Genomic DNA, 13,430 nt, shown 5'->3' with positions numbered 1-13,430 from the left:
AAGTCAAGGTGGTTTGAACCTAATTGAGCCAACCTAATCTAAATAGGTTAAGCACAATTAGAATAAATTAAATCTAACTTAATTAGGCTTAATTAGGCTCAATAAAATCTTAATCAAATCAAGAATTAACTAAACCTAACCCCTGATCAAATCAGGGACTAAACCACCTTAGCGATTAGGATAATATTTAACCTAATCGGGTCAATCCAAACTGAATCCAATTCAATTGGACTTGATCCAAAAATAATTACTTAATCAAATTAAGTTAATTAGCGATCAAATCACTAATTAAATCTCTCATAAATATTGAGTCCAAATCCAATGGGCAATCAGGCATCAGAGACCATCAATATGAAACCCTGATCGAAGAGTTCAAATTTCAAATTCAAAATTTAAAATTTAAAATTTTGACCCCGGTACCCAAAATGTATGGAACTCATGATCAGAGAATCCTAATTCTCAATCATAGAGTCCCAGACACATAAGACTCATAATCAGCCATCTGATCAGAAAGGAACCACTAATGTGTGTGACCCCGCAGGTTCGAACCTAAGCCGGTAGCACAGGAATCAATTCCTGTACTAATCGAAGTGACCATCTAGCAATGGTACCCGATGACCGGATAGGTCGAATAATCGCAATCGCAACATTCAGAACCTACGTGAATATGGTTACCGTATAATTCATCCCTTTTGACCCCTGTGTTTAGGACGACTCAGGGTTAAACTGTCAACCCTGATGATATCATCCGAATCGTGCTCAACTCAATTAGTCCTGTGACTCCTCACTAGGACTACCCTGACCAAGATTTTGCTAAATTGAAACACGACTGCACACAGCTCCTAAACTGGAGTGGTCAATCCCATCTTGACACACGCACCGACAAGTCAAGTACTTGACTACACCCAGCAGCCTTCCATCATTGAATTAAAAATTTAGGTAGTCCAGTGCCTAAGTGTAGTGAGTTGCTTGCAAGTCACCGTGGCAGTCTCAGGTCGGAGGGACATTTATACCCATATCCCATCGGAGCAAATCTTGACAGCAGAAATAGCTCCGGAGTTGGTCACGTTCAATGCAGATGTACCATTACATCTCACCTGTATGCCATACCAGTGTCTCCACACACTTTGGTTATGAGGACAACCAACCCATATGGCACACAACGACCTATGCTCGATAAACGTTGTCGTCCTTGGTAACAATGTATCATTTGGTCGTGAACATGTTTAAGGACTAAGCGACAAATCCTCCTTTGTCGAGTCTAAATAGTCCTAAGGACTTCACCACAACACAGGAGTTCATTAGAAGATGAAACATTTGTGATGAAAAAATACCAAAATAACTTTTATTTATTTATAATTCATGTACTAATACAAAAGGAGCACAACCGTCAACAGGCTGACGATTGACTTTGGGATACTATTCCCAACACAACTGCCACATACTGCATCACATAGGTTTTTCAAAGACTGATGATGGTTAGTCGAAGGGTGTTGAGAAGAGAGCAGAGGAGAAGGGATCGTCTTCATCTCCTCGTGATCACAGAGCATCTCCTGATATTCAGTTCATGTCGATCACGAGACTGATCCTTCAGAGTCAGTGAGGAGGGATGCTTCTGTACCACAGTCAGGGAGCAGGGTAGATCCTTCAGAGGTCAGACTTACAGACGATTAGATTGAGTTGATGTCCCAATATATATATATATATATATATATATATATATATATATATATATATATATATATATATATATATATATGCTTTTAACTTCTATGAATATCATTTGGATTGATTTTTATAAATGGCATCAATTGAAATATCTTAATTATGTGATATGAAACATACCTCATATATGTGCTATGAAATACTATGAATGGCAATATCTTCTATATGAGCAAATTGAAATATCCTTTATGATTGCTATAGTGAGGGGGATTCTTTTTCATTTTTCTTTCAAAATTTCTTAAGATTTTAGTTGATGTTGTCAAAAAGGGAGAGTAAAGAAATAAAATCGAACAATAAGCAAAATTGTTAAAAAAAATTTATCAAAGAAAATTATCTTATAAGCAATTTTTAAACTAATCTTCAAACTACTCATGATGCATTTTATTCAAATAATTGACTATAATGTTTAATGATGCATCTTCATAAATTTGAAATTCTTAATCAATACTTTATATATATTTTTGCTTTTGCTCAAGTATTTTGCCATCATAAAAAAAAAAAGAGATTGTTGCTTCAAGAATTAATTTTGATGATTACAAGACATTTGAGAGGGTTACTAATGATTTTGACTTGAAAAAAGATTTATTGTATTTCAGGGGCAAAATCATAATTTTATCAAGTTCTGATTCAAAAGCTTCAAGAGCAAGAATAGAAGATTTGTGATCTATTGAAGGTAATTTTATATTTTTTTAAATATATTTTTAGAGAAAATCAAGTTTAAAAAAAAGGATAGACCCTATGAGTTGATCCCTATCAAAAGGGGCTGAATGGCATGCTATTTTTGGCTGGCACACCCAAAGGGGACGACCCTAGGGGTCGACCTCTATTGTCTGTGCAAGCCAAAGATACAGAATAGTAATTTTTTATTCTGTACCATAGAGGTCAACCCTATGAGTCGACCTCTATGCAGAGGTCGATCCTGTAAGTCGACCTCTGCGATGAAAAATCTCTATAACGACTAGTTTTTTAGCTCATTTTGATCGTATTTAATACTCATTTAATATACTCCAATGGCTCTAATCCAGTTTAGATCACTCTCTAGCATCCATTGAAGATATAAAGGCACTTGAAAAAGAAAAAAAGATAAGATTTTCAAGCAATCATTTCAGCCTTAAGCAAAAAGTCCTTTTTAAGCAAAAGAAGCTTTCATTTCAAGTTCACCAACCCCTCAAGAGCTCATTCAAGTCTTCAACAACCTTGAAAAAAATTAGAAAAGCTTCTTCCTTGCTGTGTAAAGTGTATTTAAGGTTTTATTTACTCATTAAAGGAGCTAAACTTATATTTCTTGTCATTAACTCTCATACTCTGCTTTTATCTTGATTTTTAGTTTTGGAAGGGTTCCAAAATTTAGATAGATTGATCCAAATTTTGAATCGAATTGTATTGGATTGGCTTGTATCTGAAAAATAAATATTCTAGCTTGGGATAGCTAGAGTCGGAGGTACCGACGTTGTATTCTAGTTGAATATATTTTAGTGGATTTAAATTCTCAAGAGGAACTTGGGGAGTGGATGTAGGTGCAAGGTTGGCACCAAACCACTATAAATCTTGATTGTTTGTGGTGTGCTTACTTGCTCTCTATCTAAATCTCCTTATTTTCTTGTATTCTTGCATCTCATTTCTACACCTAGCTTAAATCACTTACTACACATAACTTGCTTACTGTTACATAATCCTTGTGGTTCTAAATTAACTTTAAAATTTTAGAAACTCAATTCATCCCGCCCTTTTGGGTTGCATAGCTGGGCAACAACCTTCCAGTCGTCGATACTACGCCGGAGTAAGGAGATGGAGATGATTACTGGTGACCAGTGTAGTATTTTTGTCTTCTTTTTGTAATCAAAAATTTTTGTAATCGAACTTCGGTCTAATTTTATAATCTTCTTTTCAATGAATGAATGAAAGAATTTTTTTTTAAGTACCAACTTTCTCTTTTCTATTAGTTTGCAATGTCGTAGCATTACTATTTAACTACCGAATATCGATTGGCAAGCCAAACATACTTGTAGAATTCATCCTTTAGTCGAATATTAATAGACATACTTTACTTTTTAGGTATTTGGATAAATGGTGATAAGTCGAATATCCTTCGACCGACCATAGTCAGATCAGTACGTCTGATTATTTGATAATCGATGACAAGTCGAATATCTTTTGACCGACCAAATTCATGTCAGTATAATTTCAATTCAATATTTGTCATATTGGCATAGCATTCTGCTTAGTTAAGACTGAGCCAGCATAATAGTCGTTCGATTAGGGTCGGTTTTTACAGTAAAAAACTGAGATATGTTGGTATTGAGATATAGTCGGTATTTTGGCTTTTATAGTGAAAGTCAAAATATAGTCGATATGTCAGTTTTTATAGTAAAAAATTAGAATATAGTCGATAGAAATTGACCATCCATTTATCGGTCTAAAATCACTTTGCAGTTAGTCGAAGCTTTGTGATTCTGAAATTCAATATTTCAATTTGAATACTGTACATATGAACAGTTTTATTGATAATACATCTTTAGGTTGTCAGCATTTCACGTTCAAGGAATAGCTGCTCCCTCAAGGGTTTTCAGTCGATATGCATCCGGTCTAAGTATTTTGGTTATTCTGTAAGGCCCTTCCTAATTTGGAGATAATTTTTTTTAATCCAGAGGTCTTGAAACTTCAGCTTTCCTTAGAACCAGAACTCTTGGATGGAAGATCTTCGGCTTGACTTTTGCATTATAATACCAGACTATTCTTTGCCGATATGCTGCCATTCGAATCTGAACTTATTATCGGACTTCAGAAAGTAGATCTAGATCAGCTCTCTAATATTCTGAATTGTTCAGCTCACTGTATTGCTCTACCCTTGCTGATGGTAATCCGATCTCAAGTAGGATCATCATTTTTGTTTCATAAGTCAGATTGAATGGCAATTCTCCCATTGGTATGTGAGGAGTCGATCAGTATGCCTATAAAATTGGATATAATTTTTTCACTTAGAGGTCTTTAGCTTCATTCAGTCTTACTTTGAGTCCATAATGAATTGTTCGATTTGTTACCTCCACTCTCCATTGGATTGTGGATGGCTGACTGATATGAGTTTGTGCGTAATATAAAATTTTGCACATAACTCTTTGAAGTTCTGATTATCAAATTATCGATCATTGTCAGTAATAATGATGTATGGTAGATTAAATCTGCATATTATTGATTTCTGAATGAAGTCTTCCATCTTACTTTCAATGATTTGTACCAGAGGTTCAGCTTTCACCCACTTGGTGAAGTAATCGATGTGACTACTATGAACTTTCTCTGACCAGATGTCGGGGGAAAAAAACCAAGTATATCAATTCTCCATTGTGCGAAGGGCCATGGTGCAACAATGGATGTCAACTGACTGACCGGTTGGTATTGTATATTTGTATATTTCTGACATGGTTCATATCTTCGGATAAGTTCAGCTATATTTTTCTTCATGGTGGGCCAATAATATCCTTGTTGTAGGACCTTGTAAGCTAGAGATTTGTTCCCAAGTGATTTTCACAAATCTTTTCATAAACTTCTCTGAGTACATAGTCAGTATCTGTCGGTCTCAAATACTTCAATAAGGGAAGAGGGAACGACCTCTTGTATAATTGGTCATTCATCAAAATGTATTGTGAGGCCATCCATTTAAATCGTTTGACGTCTGAAGGATCTATAGAGAGAGTTTCATCTATTAAGTACTAGATAATCGGATCCATCCAGCTTGGTTCATCAGTGATTTGCAGTACTTCCTCGACTTTATCAATACTCGACTGTCCAAGGCATTCGACGAATGTCCGATCCAACGAGTTGAAAGAAGTGGTTGCGAGTCATGAAAGTGCGTCAGCTCGAGCATTTTCTGTCCTTGAAATGTGAAAGATTTCAAAATATTTTAAAGTTGACATAAGATCTTTCACCTTCTGAAGATACTTCATCATAATGGGATCTTGGGCATCAAACTCACCCTTAATCTATCCAACAATTAGTTATGAATCGGTGAAGACTTTCAGACTGTTGATATTAAGCTCCTTGATAATTTTTAAGTCAGCTAAGAGTGCTTCATATTCGGCTTGGTTATTCAAAGCTTTAAGTTTAATTAAAGGGCATATTCAATAATAACCCTTTCAGAATTAGTGAGGATGAGATCAGCTCTGCTGCCTTATGCATTAGGTGCTCCATCTATATGTAGCACCCATATCGACGTCCAGTCAGGTTCGAGAGTCATTGCCTGCTTTATTTTGTCATTAACTTCATCCTCAAGATTATTATTCGGTATTGTACACTCTGCGACGAAGTCGGCCAAAACTTGCACTTTCATTGATGGACGTGGGCAATATTGTATATCAAATTTGCCAAGCTTTATTACCCACTTTGCCATTCGACCCGACGTATCAGGTCGGTGTAATATTACCTTCAATGGCTGATCTGTCAAGACGACAATAGGGTGTGCTTGAAAGTATAGACGAAGTTGTGATGATATGATTAGAGTGTAGATCATTTTCTTTATTTTTGAATATCTCACTTCGGTATTATGAAGCACCTTGCTAGTGTAGTAGATTGGTCGTTGAATTCAGTTTTCATCCTTCTGGACAAGTACCGAACTAACTGCCTTTATCGATGTCGCTAAGTAGAGATATAAAATTTCTCTGATCTTTAATTTTGTAAGCAGCGGTGGAGATGTTAAATATCCTTTTAGGTCTTCGAAAGATTATCCACACTCATCTGACCATATGAAATCATTCGATTGCCTCAAGATCTTAAAGAAAGGCAAGCATCTTTCTACCGACCTTGATATGAATCGGTTGAGTACGGCGATCCTTCCGTTGAGCTGTTGTATCTCTTTTTTGGAGCTAGGATGCTTCATGTTGATGATAGCCTTTATTTTCTTGGGATTAATCTCGATTCCTCGTTGGGACATAAAAAATTTGAGAAACTTCTCAGAAATTACTCCGAACACACATTTTGTCGGGTTCAACTTCATCTGATATCATCAAAATATGCTGAAGACTTCTTTCAGATCCCAAACATGATCAGTAGTTTGAGGACTTTTCACCAGCATGTCGTCTACATACACTCCTATATTTCACCTGATTTGTGTCTTAAAGATTTTGTTGACTAGCCATTGATATGTGGCTCCAATATTTTTTAAACCTAAAGGTATTACTTTATAGCAGTAAATGCCTTTATCAGTTACGAAAGCTATGTGCTTCTTATCTTCGGATGCCATCTGAATTTGATTATAGCTTGCAAAGGTATCCATGAAGCTTAAGAGTCGGTGCCTCGAAGTCGCATCAACTAGTTGATCAATCTTTGGTAAAGAAAAACTGTCCTTCGGACAAGCTTTGTTTAAATTTATGTAATCGATACAGATTCTTCATTTTCTACTGGCCTTTCTCACCATCACTATATTGGTGAGCCAATCAGGATAGATAGCTTCTCTGATGAAGCCAACTGCGAGGAGCTTGTCGACCTCTTCATCAATGACCTTCTGTCTTTCAGGAGCAAAAGGCCTTTTCTTTTATCTCATCGGCTTAACCTTTGGATCAATATTTAACCGATAGATTATTACTTCCAGAGAAATGCCTGGTATATTAGTAGCCGACCAAGCAAAAATGTCGACATTTGCTCTGAGCAGGTTTATTAGCCGCTATCGCTCTGAATCAGGCAGCTGTGATCGTATTTGGACGGTCTTTTTAGGATCTTCTTTTAATGGGATGAAAATCAGTTGTTCAGCTGGTTCACCCCTTTCTTTATTTTTTTTTTGATCTAATTTATCAACTGACAAAGAGTCTTCGAGTTGATTATTTTGTGTGAAAACTAGAAAACAGTATCGGACAAGTTGTTGATCTCCATGCATCTCTACGACTCCATTTCTTATCAAAAATCAGACTAAAAGATGATAAGTCGAAACTACTGCTCTCAAAGCATTTAGATCAGGTCGTCCGAGTATGGCATTATAAGTCGAAAAAACTCAGACAATCATGAATATCACGAGAACAGTACTTTATTGTGGTTCATTTCCTGCGATTAATAGGAGAGTGATTTCTTCTTCCACAACGACTACATCTTCTGTAAAACCGATCAATGGCGTCGAGACTCTTCTAAATTGATCAGTTGGTAGTCGCATTCGAGAGAAAGTCAAGTAAAATAAAACATCCATCGAGCTTTCATTATCCACTAAATTTTTTTTTACATCATAATTTGCTATCGTTGCCAAAACAATGACAGCATCATCATGGAGATTTTGTATTCTCCGAATATCTTCTTCCGAAAAAGTTATTATATTGTCGAGTCATCGTTTCTTTGTCGACTCTTCTTCAAAAGTTGCCCCCCAATTCTTCTGTCATCCGGAGATCATGTTGATTACTCCCATCGTTGATCAATTGTTGAGTGTCTCTTTAGCTTGCGGCTGAGGTTGTTGGTTGGTAGCAGGTTGAGTTGGAAGATCACGTCAGAATATCTCGAGATAGCCTCATCGAATCAAGACCTCTATCTCATCCCTGATCTGGATGCACTATTCAGTATCGTGACTGTGATCACGATGGAACCGATAGTACTTCTTCCTATCTCGACTCCTTGATAGTGCTTTTATTGGTGAGGGGTGTCGTAAGTACTCTTCTCCTTCAATCTCCATCAGGATCTATGCACGGGGAGCAGAGAGAGGAGTGTAGGAGTCATACCTGCCATAATTATTCAGCTTCGGACTCCGCCATCGAAGTGAATCTCTTTTATCGACAATCGGCCTATTTGATTCGGCTGGAGCTTCACTTTTTTTTTGTTTCTTCTTCTGACTTTTTTCATCTGTTTGGCATCGGTCAGAAGTAGCTTCATCCGCATGAATGTATTTATATGCGCCCTCCAAAAGTTTAGCATAAGTCCGAGGGAGAGTCTTGTCTAGAGAGTAGGTGAATCCCGATCTCCTCAAACCCTTTTTCATAGCCGATATAGCCATGTCTTCGTTGAGATCTCTAACCTCAAGTGTGGTCGCATCGAAGCGAGCCACAAAGTCCCTCAATGTCTCTGTCTCACCTTGCTTGATTGAGAAGAGACTATCAGATGTCCATGACAGCCTTCAATTTATGTTGAAGTAGACCACGAAAGAATGTACAAGCTGTTTGAAAGAGTTAATGCTCTCCGATTGAAGTCCGAAATACCAGGCTCGAGCAGCCTTCTGAAGAGTTGTCGAAAAGTCAATGCATAAGAGGACATCGATTGCCTCCTAGATCATTATGAAAGCCTTATAGCTCTCGAAATGATCGATTGGGTCAGTGAAGCCATCGTATGACTCCATCTGCGGTATCTTGAATCGAGAGAGAATCAGTTCATCCAAGATGTGTCGAGAGAAAGGCTGGACAGTGTGGAAGTCATAGTCATTGAAAGACTTCCGACCTTCTACCTAAAGTCGGATGAGCTGGCAATCAATTTCTCTTAACTTACGTTCATAGTTGTCGAGTCGTCATTACTGGAAAACTTCAGGGGTAGAACCCCCTGAAGAGTTCGAGGAAGAAGAAGCAGAAGGTGTCCGCGGTCGTTTCTCCTTTTTGATACTGTATGCACAAGAAAGAGAGAGAGAGAATGCTGCGAATGATGGATGGCACGGTGAAAGTGCCGAGAATGTAGATGCCCCATCTCGATGAGAGTGTCGAGACAGTCGCTCTAGAGATGAGGAGGGTGAGGCCGTGGAGGATGGCGGCTATGCCTATATGGCACTGACTGGGCCACCTGTTGCTCCACTAGCACCAGCTGCTGTTACTGAATTTGTTGCTGCTGGAGGCTTCGATCCGCCTCCATCAAAACTTTTATTTGTTGCATAAGTACAGTAATCTGTGCGTTCATGGTGACCACAGGACGTGAGGAACTGAGCTCTACCACCGGAGGTGGGAGAGGAACATCTTTCCGATGGGAAGACTGCCTCACCGATCCAATCGAATGTTGTGCTCTGGTTCTTGGCATGCATGGTTGACTGTAGTCCCCCCTATCTGGTGTGTCAATCTGTTACGGTCAATCTCTTGTGACTTGTCGCCGGTAAAGAGCACCTGCAAGATAAAGTCCTCACAGATCAGAGTTGTATCCGGCGGAGACCCTTCGATGCTTGAGTCAGAGAGGGGGTTGGTGAACAGTAGGTAAAGAGTATTTAAAACGATAGAGTTTTTGCCCATAATTGTCAAATCCGTGCTGTTCGTTTACCTCCATTTTATAGATGATTCTGATGTAACCGTCGAGTACGTAGTTTCGCTTTTTATGATGCTAAATTATCGGAGCATAATCGTGAAGTTATGCTAAATTATTGGACTATAATCGTAGAGTTAGTGGGCTGTTTATTCCCATTAATGATCGTGACACGTAGTCAATGACCATTCATAACGGTTAGGATGTGTTGAGAAGGTAGGCCGACTATATGTCGGTAATATTGATAAATCGATAGTCTTGGAGATCCGAATGAGTATCGGTCCGTAACTCTGACTCTGATATACTGATGGTCTTCGATCGAAGATTAAATGAGTTCTGTTATTGGTTGATAATAATCGATTATTGATTGGTTAGTCGATTGTGAGTCAGTGTAATATGTTCATGCGATCGATATAAAATCGAAATCAGAGATCAATTGACTTACTTCAATAATAATATTATCTATATATATCAAAAATAATAATTAATATTATTAATAATTTAATAATAATAATTTATTTTTCGAATAATTCATATAAACTTTCAAAATTATCCGCTGATACATCAAAAGCAACCCAAAACTTCGAGGGAATCATCAGCAATATTTTAATTTGATCTCGTCACCTACCACGCGTTGCCATCACGTGTTCACGCATGACGATCGGTCATCATCAAGGCATTGGAAAAAAACTTTCCCACAAAAACACAGCTAAGTCTTAACGCCATTTCGGGACGGGTTCGTGTTGTATCTTTCGCGCGAAAGAATGAATCCCTTTCCTTCGCGACATCAACCGTTAGATCTCGTAACATCCACTTGGAGAGCTTGGCAAGCAGGTGCAGAGCGATTGGAGTGCTTTGCAATCTGTGCAAGGCGCGATCCAACGGTTGACGTTTGGAAAATGAGATCAATCCTTCTTCGCGCGAAAGATGCAACCGGAACCGTTGGTGACTGGGCGAGAAACTCCCGAGAAATAATCACAGTTATCACCGAGAAAACGCGCACAACTAGAGCTCGAAGACAATGACGTGCGACCGCCCCTGCCTACGGTGTCAAAGTGACGCTGATAGGTGTCACCAGTCGATCGCTGGGCCCCGCAGTAGTACCAAGGAAAGACCTCCGGCCTCGAGAGCGGTCAAGGTCTCGGTAAAATAACCCACCCCACCTGGCATTAATGCGCAAAGAGACCCGGTTTCGTACGGTGACCTTGTCAAACGTGCAGCGTGGTGGCGGTGTCAGCCCCACGAAACTTCCCGCTCTTCCATGTTGTGGGTCCCCGCGCGAATCCATGCACCGCTTCGTGAATGGTTGGTGCAGTGCCAAGTGCATTGCTTAGGGTGAGGGTAGGGTAGATCAACTGCTCCATTGCCTGCAAATATATTCTCCTTAGGTTTAATGGCAACCGCTTTTCTTTTTATTAATTATGACCTTTTGTTTTCCTTTTGGAAATTTGCGGCCCTGACCTGGTTGCAAGCTGATGTCACCGTACACAAGCATCTCGTGATTTTTGTAAAGCTGTTTAATGCTTAATCGTACTTTGTTTTTTTTTTGTTTCTGGTAAACAATCGTACGACGTTCTTGGAAGAAATATTCTTTGGCCTTTCCCTTATTTTAAATAATGTAAATTATTTCCAAGTAGATACACGTACGTATCAATAATTGAATGTGTAGTTGCGGTCCTATGCTTCCCTGAGCACCAGCACATCATCTATGAACGTGAATTGCGTGTCTAACGTAGTGAAAATGAATGGCTTGGCGTGCCTTGGGTTGTATGAGAGGGAGGTTATAACGTGCGCGAAATAACCACCATAAGTTTCCATGCGGTTAAAATAGAGATAACTATTAGGCAGCTGTGTTCGTCCATCCCATCATCATTGGCAGATCTTTGGTGGCTAAAAAAATCTGAGACTTCAATTTTACGCCTTTCTACATAATTCAGAAAAAATCGTTAAAATAAATGACATATATATATATATATATATATATATATATATATATATATATATATATTCCTTGGCTAAAGAGCATATTTAAATGAATCGTACGCTCCTAAAATATAGAAGATATAAATCTTGCAATATCAAGACTTTCTAGGAGCTAAAACCCAAATTATTCAAATATTCTTTCATTTAATTAAAATATTCTACTTATTTTGTACATAAACATATTGCAACTCTGATCCAAATGTCAGTGCATCGCTTCTGCAATCTGCACATGAGAGGTCTATTGGCATTCCTGTATCCCCCTTAGTTAATTAAATTAGACAGAACTCTGTGGTGGTTTTAGATTGTAATACATTTGGACGTACAACCTCAACATCGACGTGGTAGCAAAACGTTCGGAAACAAAAGCAAGTAACAGTTGTTCCTTTTACATATGCTCCATAAAGTATAACAGGCACCAAAGCAAGTAACAGTTGTTCTTTTTTCATATGCACTATAAAATATAACAGACACCAAGGGCCACAACGAACGGTGCTAAAAACTCTCAGCAGAAAACACACAAACAAAAAGAAGAAAAAGGAAAGAAAAGAAAAGAAGGAAACTTCCAGGAAGCAGGAGGGGATGGAGGCGCCATTTGCGCAACGGTGACATCGGTAAGAGTACCGCCGGCCGCACACCGCAAGGAGTCCGCATCAACCGGATCTAAGTTGCGACGGGCGCGGTAGAGTCACCGCTCATGCTCCCGAGACCCGGTGCTTCGCTGGCCGGGTCGGCGTTCAAATCGAGGCGTCCCGGGATCGTGTTCTCCGCCACCCTTTCCTCCTCCACCAACTCTCCGCCGCTCGCCACATCCTCCGTTCCCCTCCACCTCCCGTCATCTCTAACGCCGCTGGCATCCTCGAAGTCCTCCCTCTGGAACCTCGGCTGCCACCTCCACAGCCCCTCCGCAGCCGTCGACCTTCTTCGGACGCCGCCGTTACCGTCCCTCACGGGGAAGCACCTCGTCGCCTCGCGAATACGGCTGAGAATGGCGAAGAACTCATCCACCTTGTCGTCGGTTACCGATCGATCCGTCTCCTCCATCTCCTCCTCCCCACCTCGCGCCTTCGTTCTCCTGGCCTCCTCGCCCCCTTCCGCCGGCCGTTTCCTTGTTGCCGTCTCCATTCCAACTCCTGCCGTTAAGTTTCTTGGCCCCTTTTCTTGAAGGTGCTGCTCTGGGGTGGGTTGGGCTAGAGATATTAAAGAACGACGACGGTGTTGGTCACGACACGCCACCATGATGACGTCGCCCGTTTGTGATGGATGACGTCGCCCGTTTTGGATGGATGACGTCAGTTAGATGAGGTAAGGCAACCGATCCGTCCGTCAATGATGGCACCCACGTGGACGTCGGGTTGCGATTCTACCTTTCATTTTTCTGTAGTTTTCGTCGTTGGGTGCTGGATCATTTGGCCGGGCGAACGTTGATATTTCTCCCAACGTGGGTGGGAGCATCTGTGCCGTTGATTGGTGGCTGTTCAATCAGAATGGCGAGATGATGGAAGATGAGATTTCGATGCCATTCCTTTTTCATATTCCTCCACCGCTGA

General features: G+C 39.8%; 1 protein-coding gene across 1 annotated transcript; it reads right to left on the bottom strand.

The window, feature by feature from the left end:
- Positions 1-12,289: 12,289 nt before the first annotated feature.
- Positions 12,290-13,063, bottom strand: LOC140859501 (protein NEGATIVE REGULATOR OF RESISTANCE-like). The gene has a single exon (XM_073261482.1). The coding sequence runs from the start codon at positions 13,003-13,005 to the stop codon at positions 12,544-12,546; it is 462 nt and encodes a 153-aa protein (XP_073117583.1). The 5' UTR covers positions 13,006-13,063; the 3' UTR covers positions 12,290-12,543.
- Between the last annotated feature and the right edge of the window lie 367 nt (positions 13,064-13,430).

Source organism: Elaeis guineensis, chromosome 7, assembly GCF_000442705.2.
Source record: "Elaeis guineensis isolate ETL-2024a chromosome 7, EG11, whole genome shotgun sequence".
NCBI lineage: Eukaryota > Viridiplantae > Streptophyta > Magnoliopsida > Arecales > Arecaceae > Elaeis > Elaeis guineensis.
The sequence above is the reverse complement of the archived record's forward strand: the minus strand, read 5'-3'. Positions and strand labels throughout refer to the sequence as shown.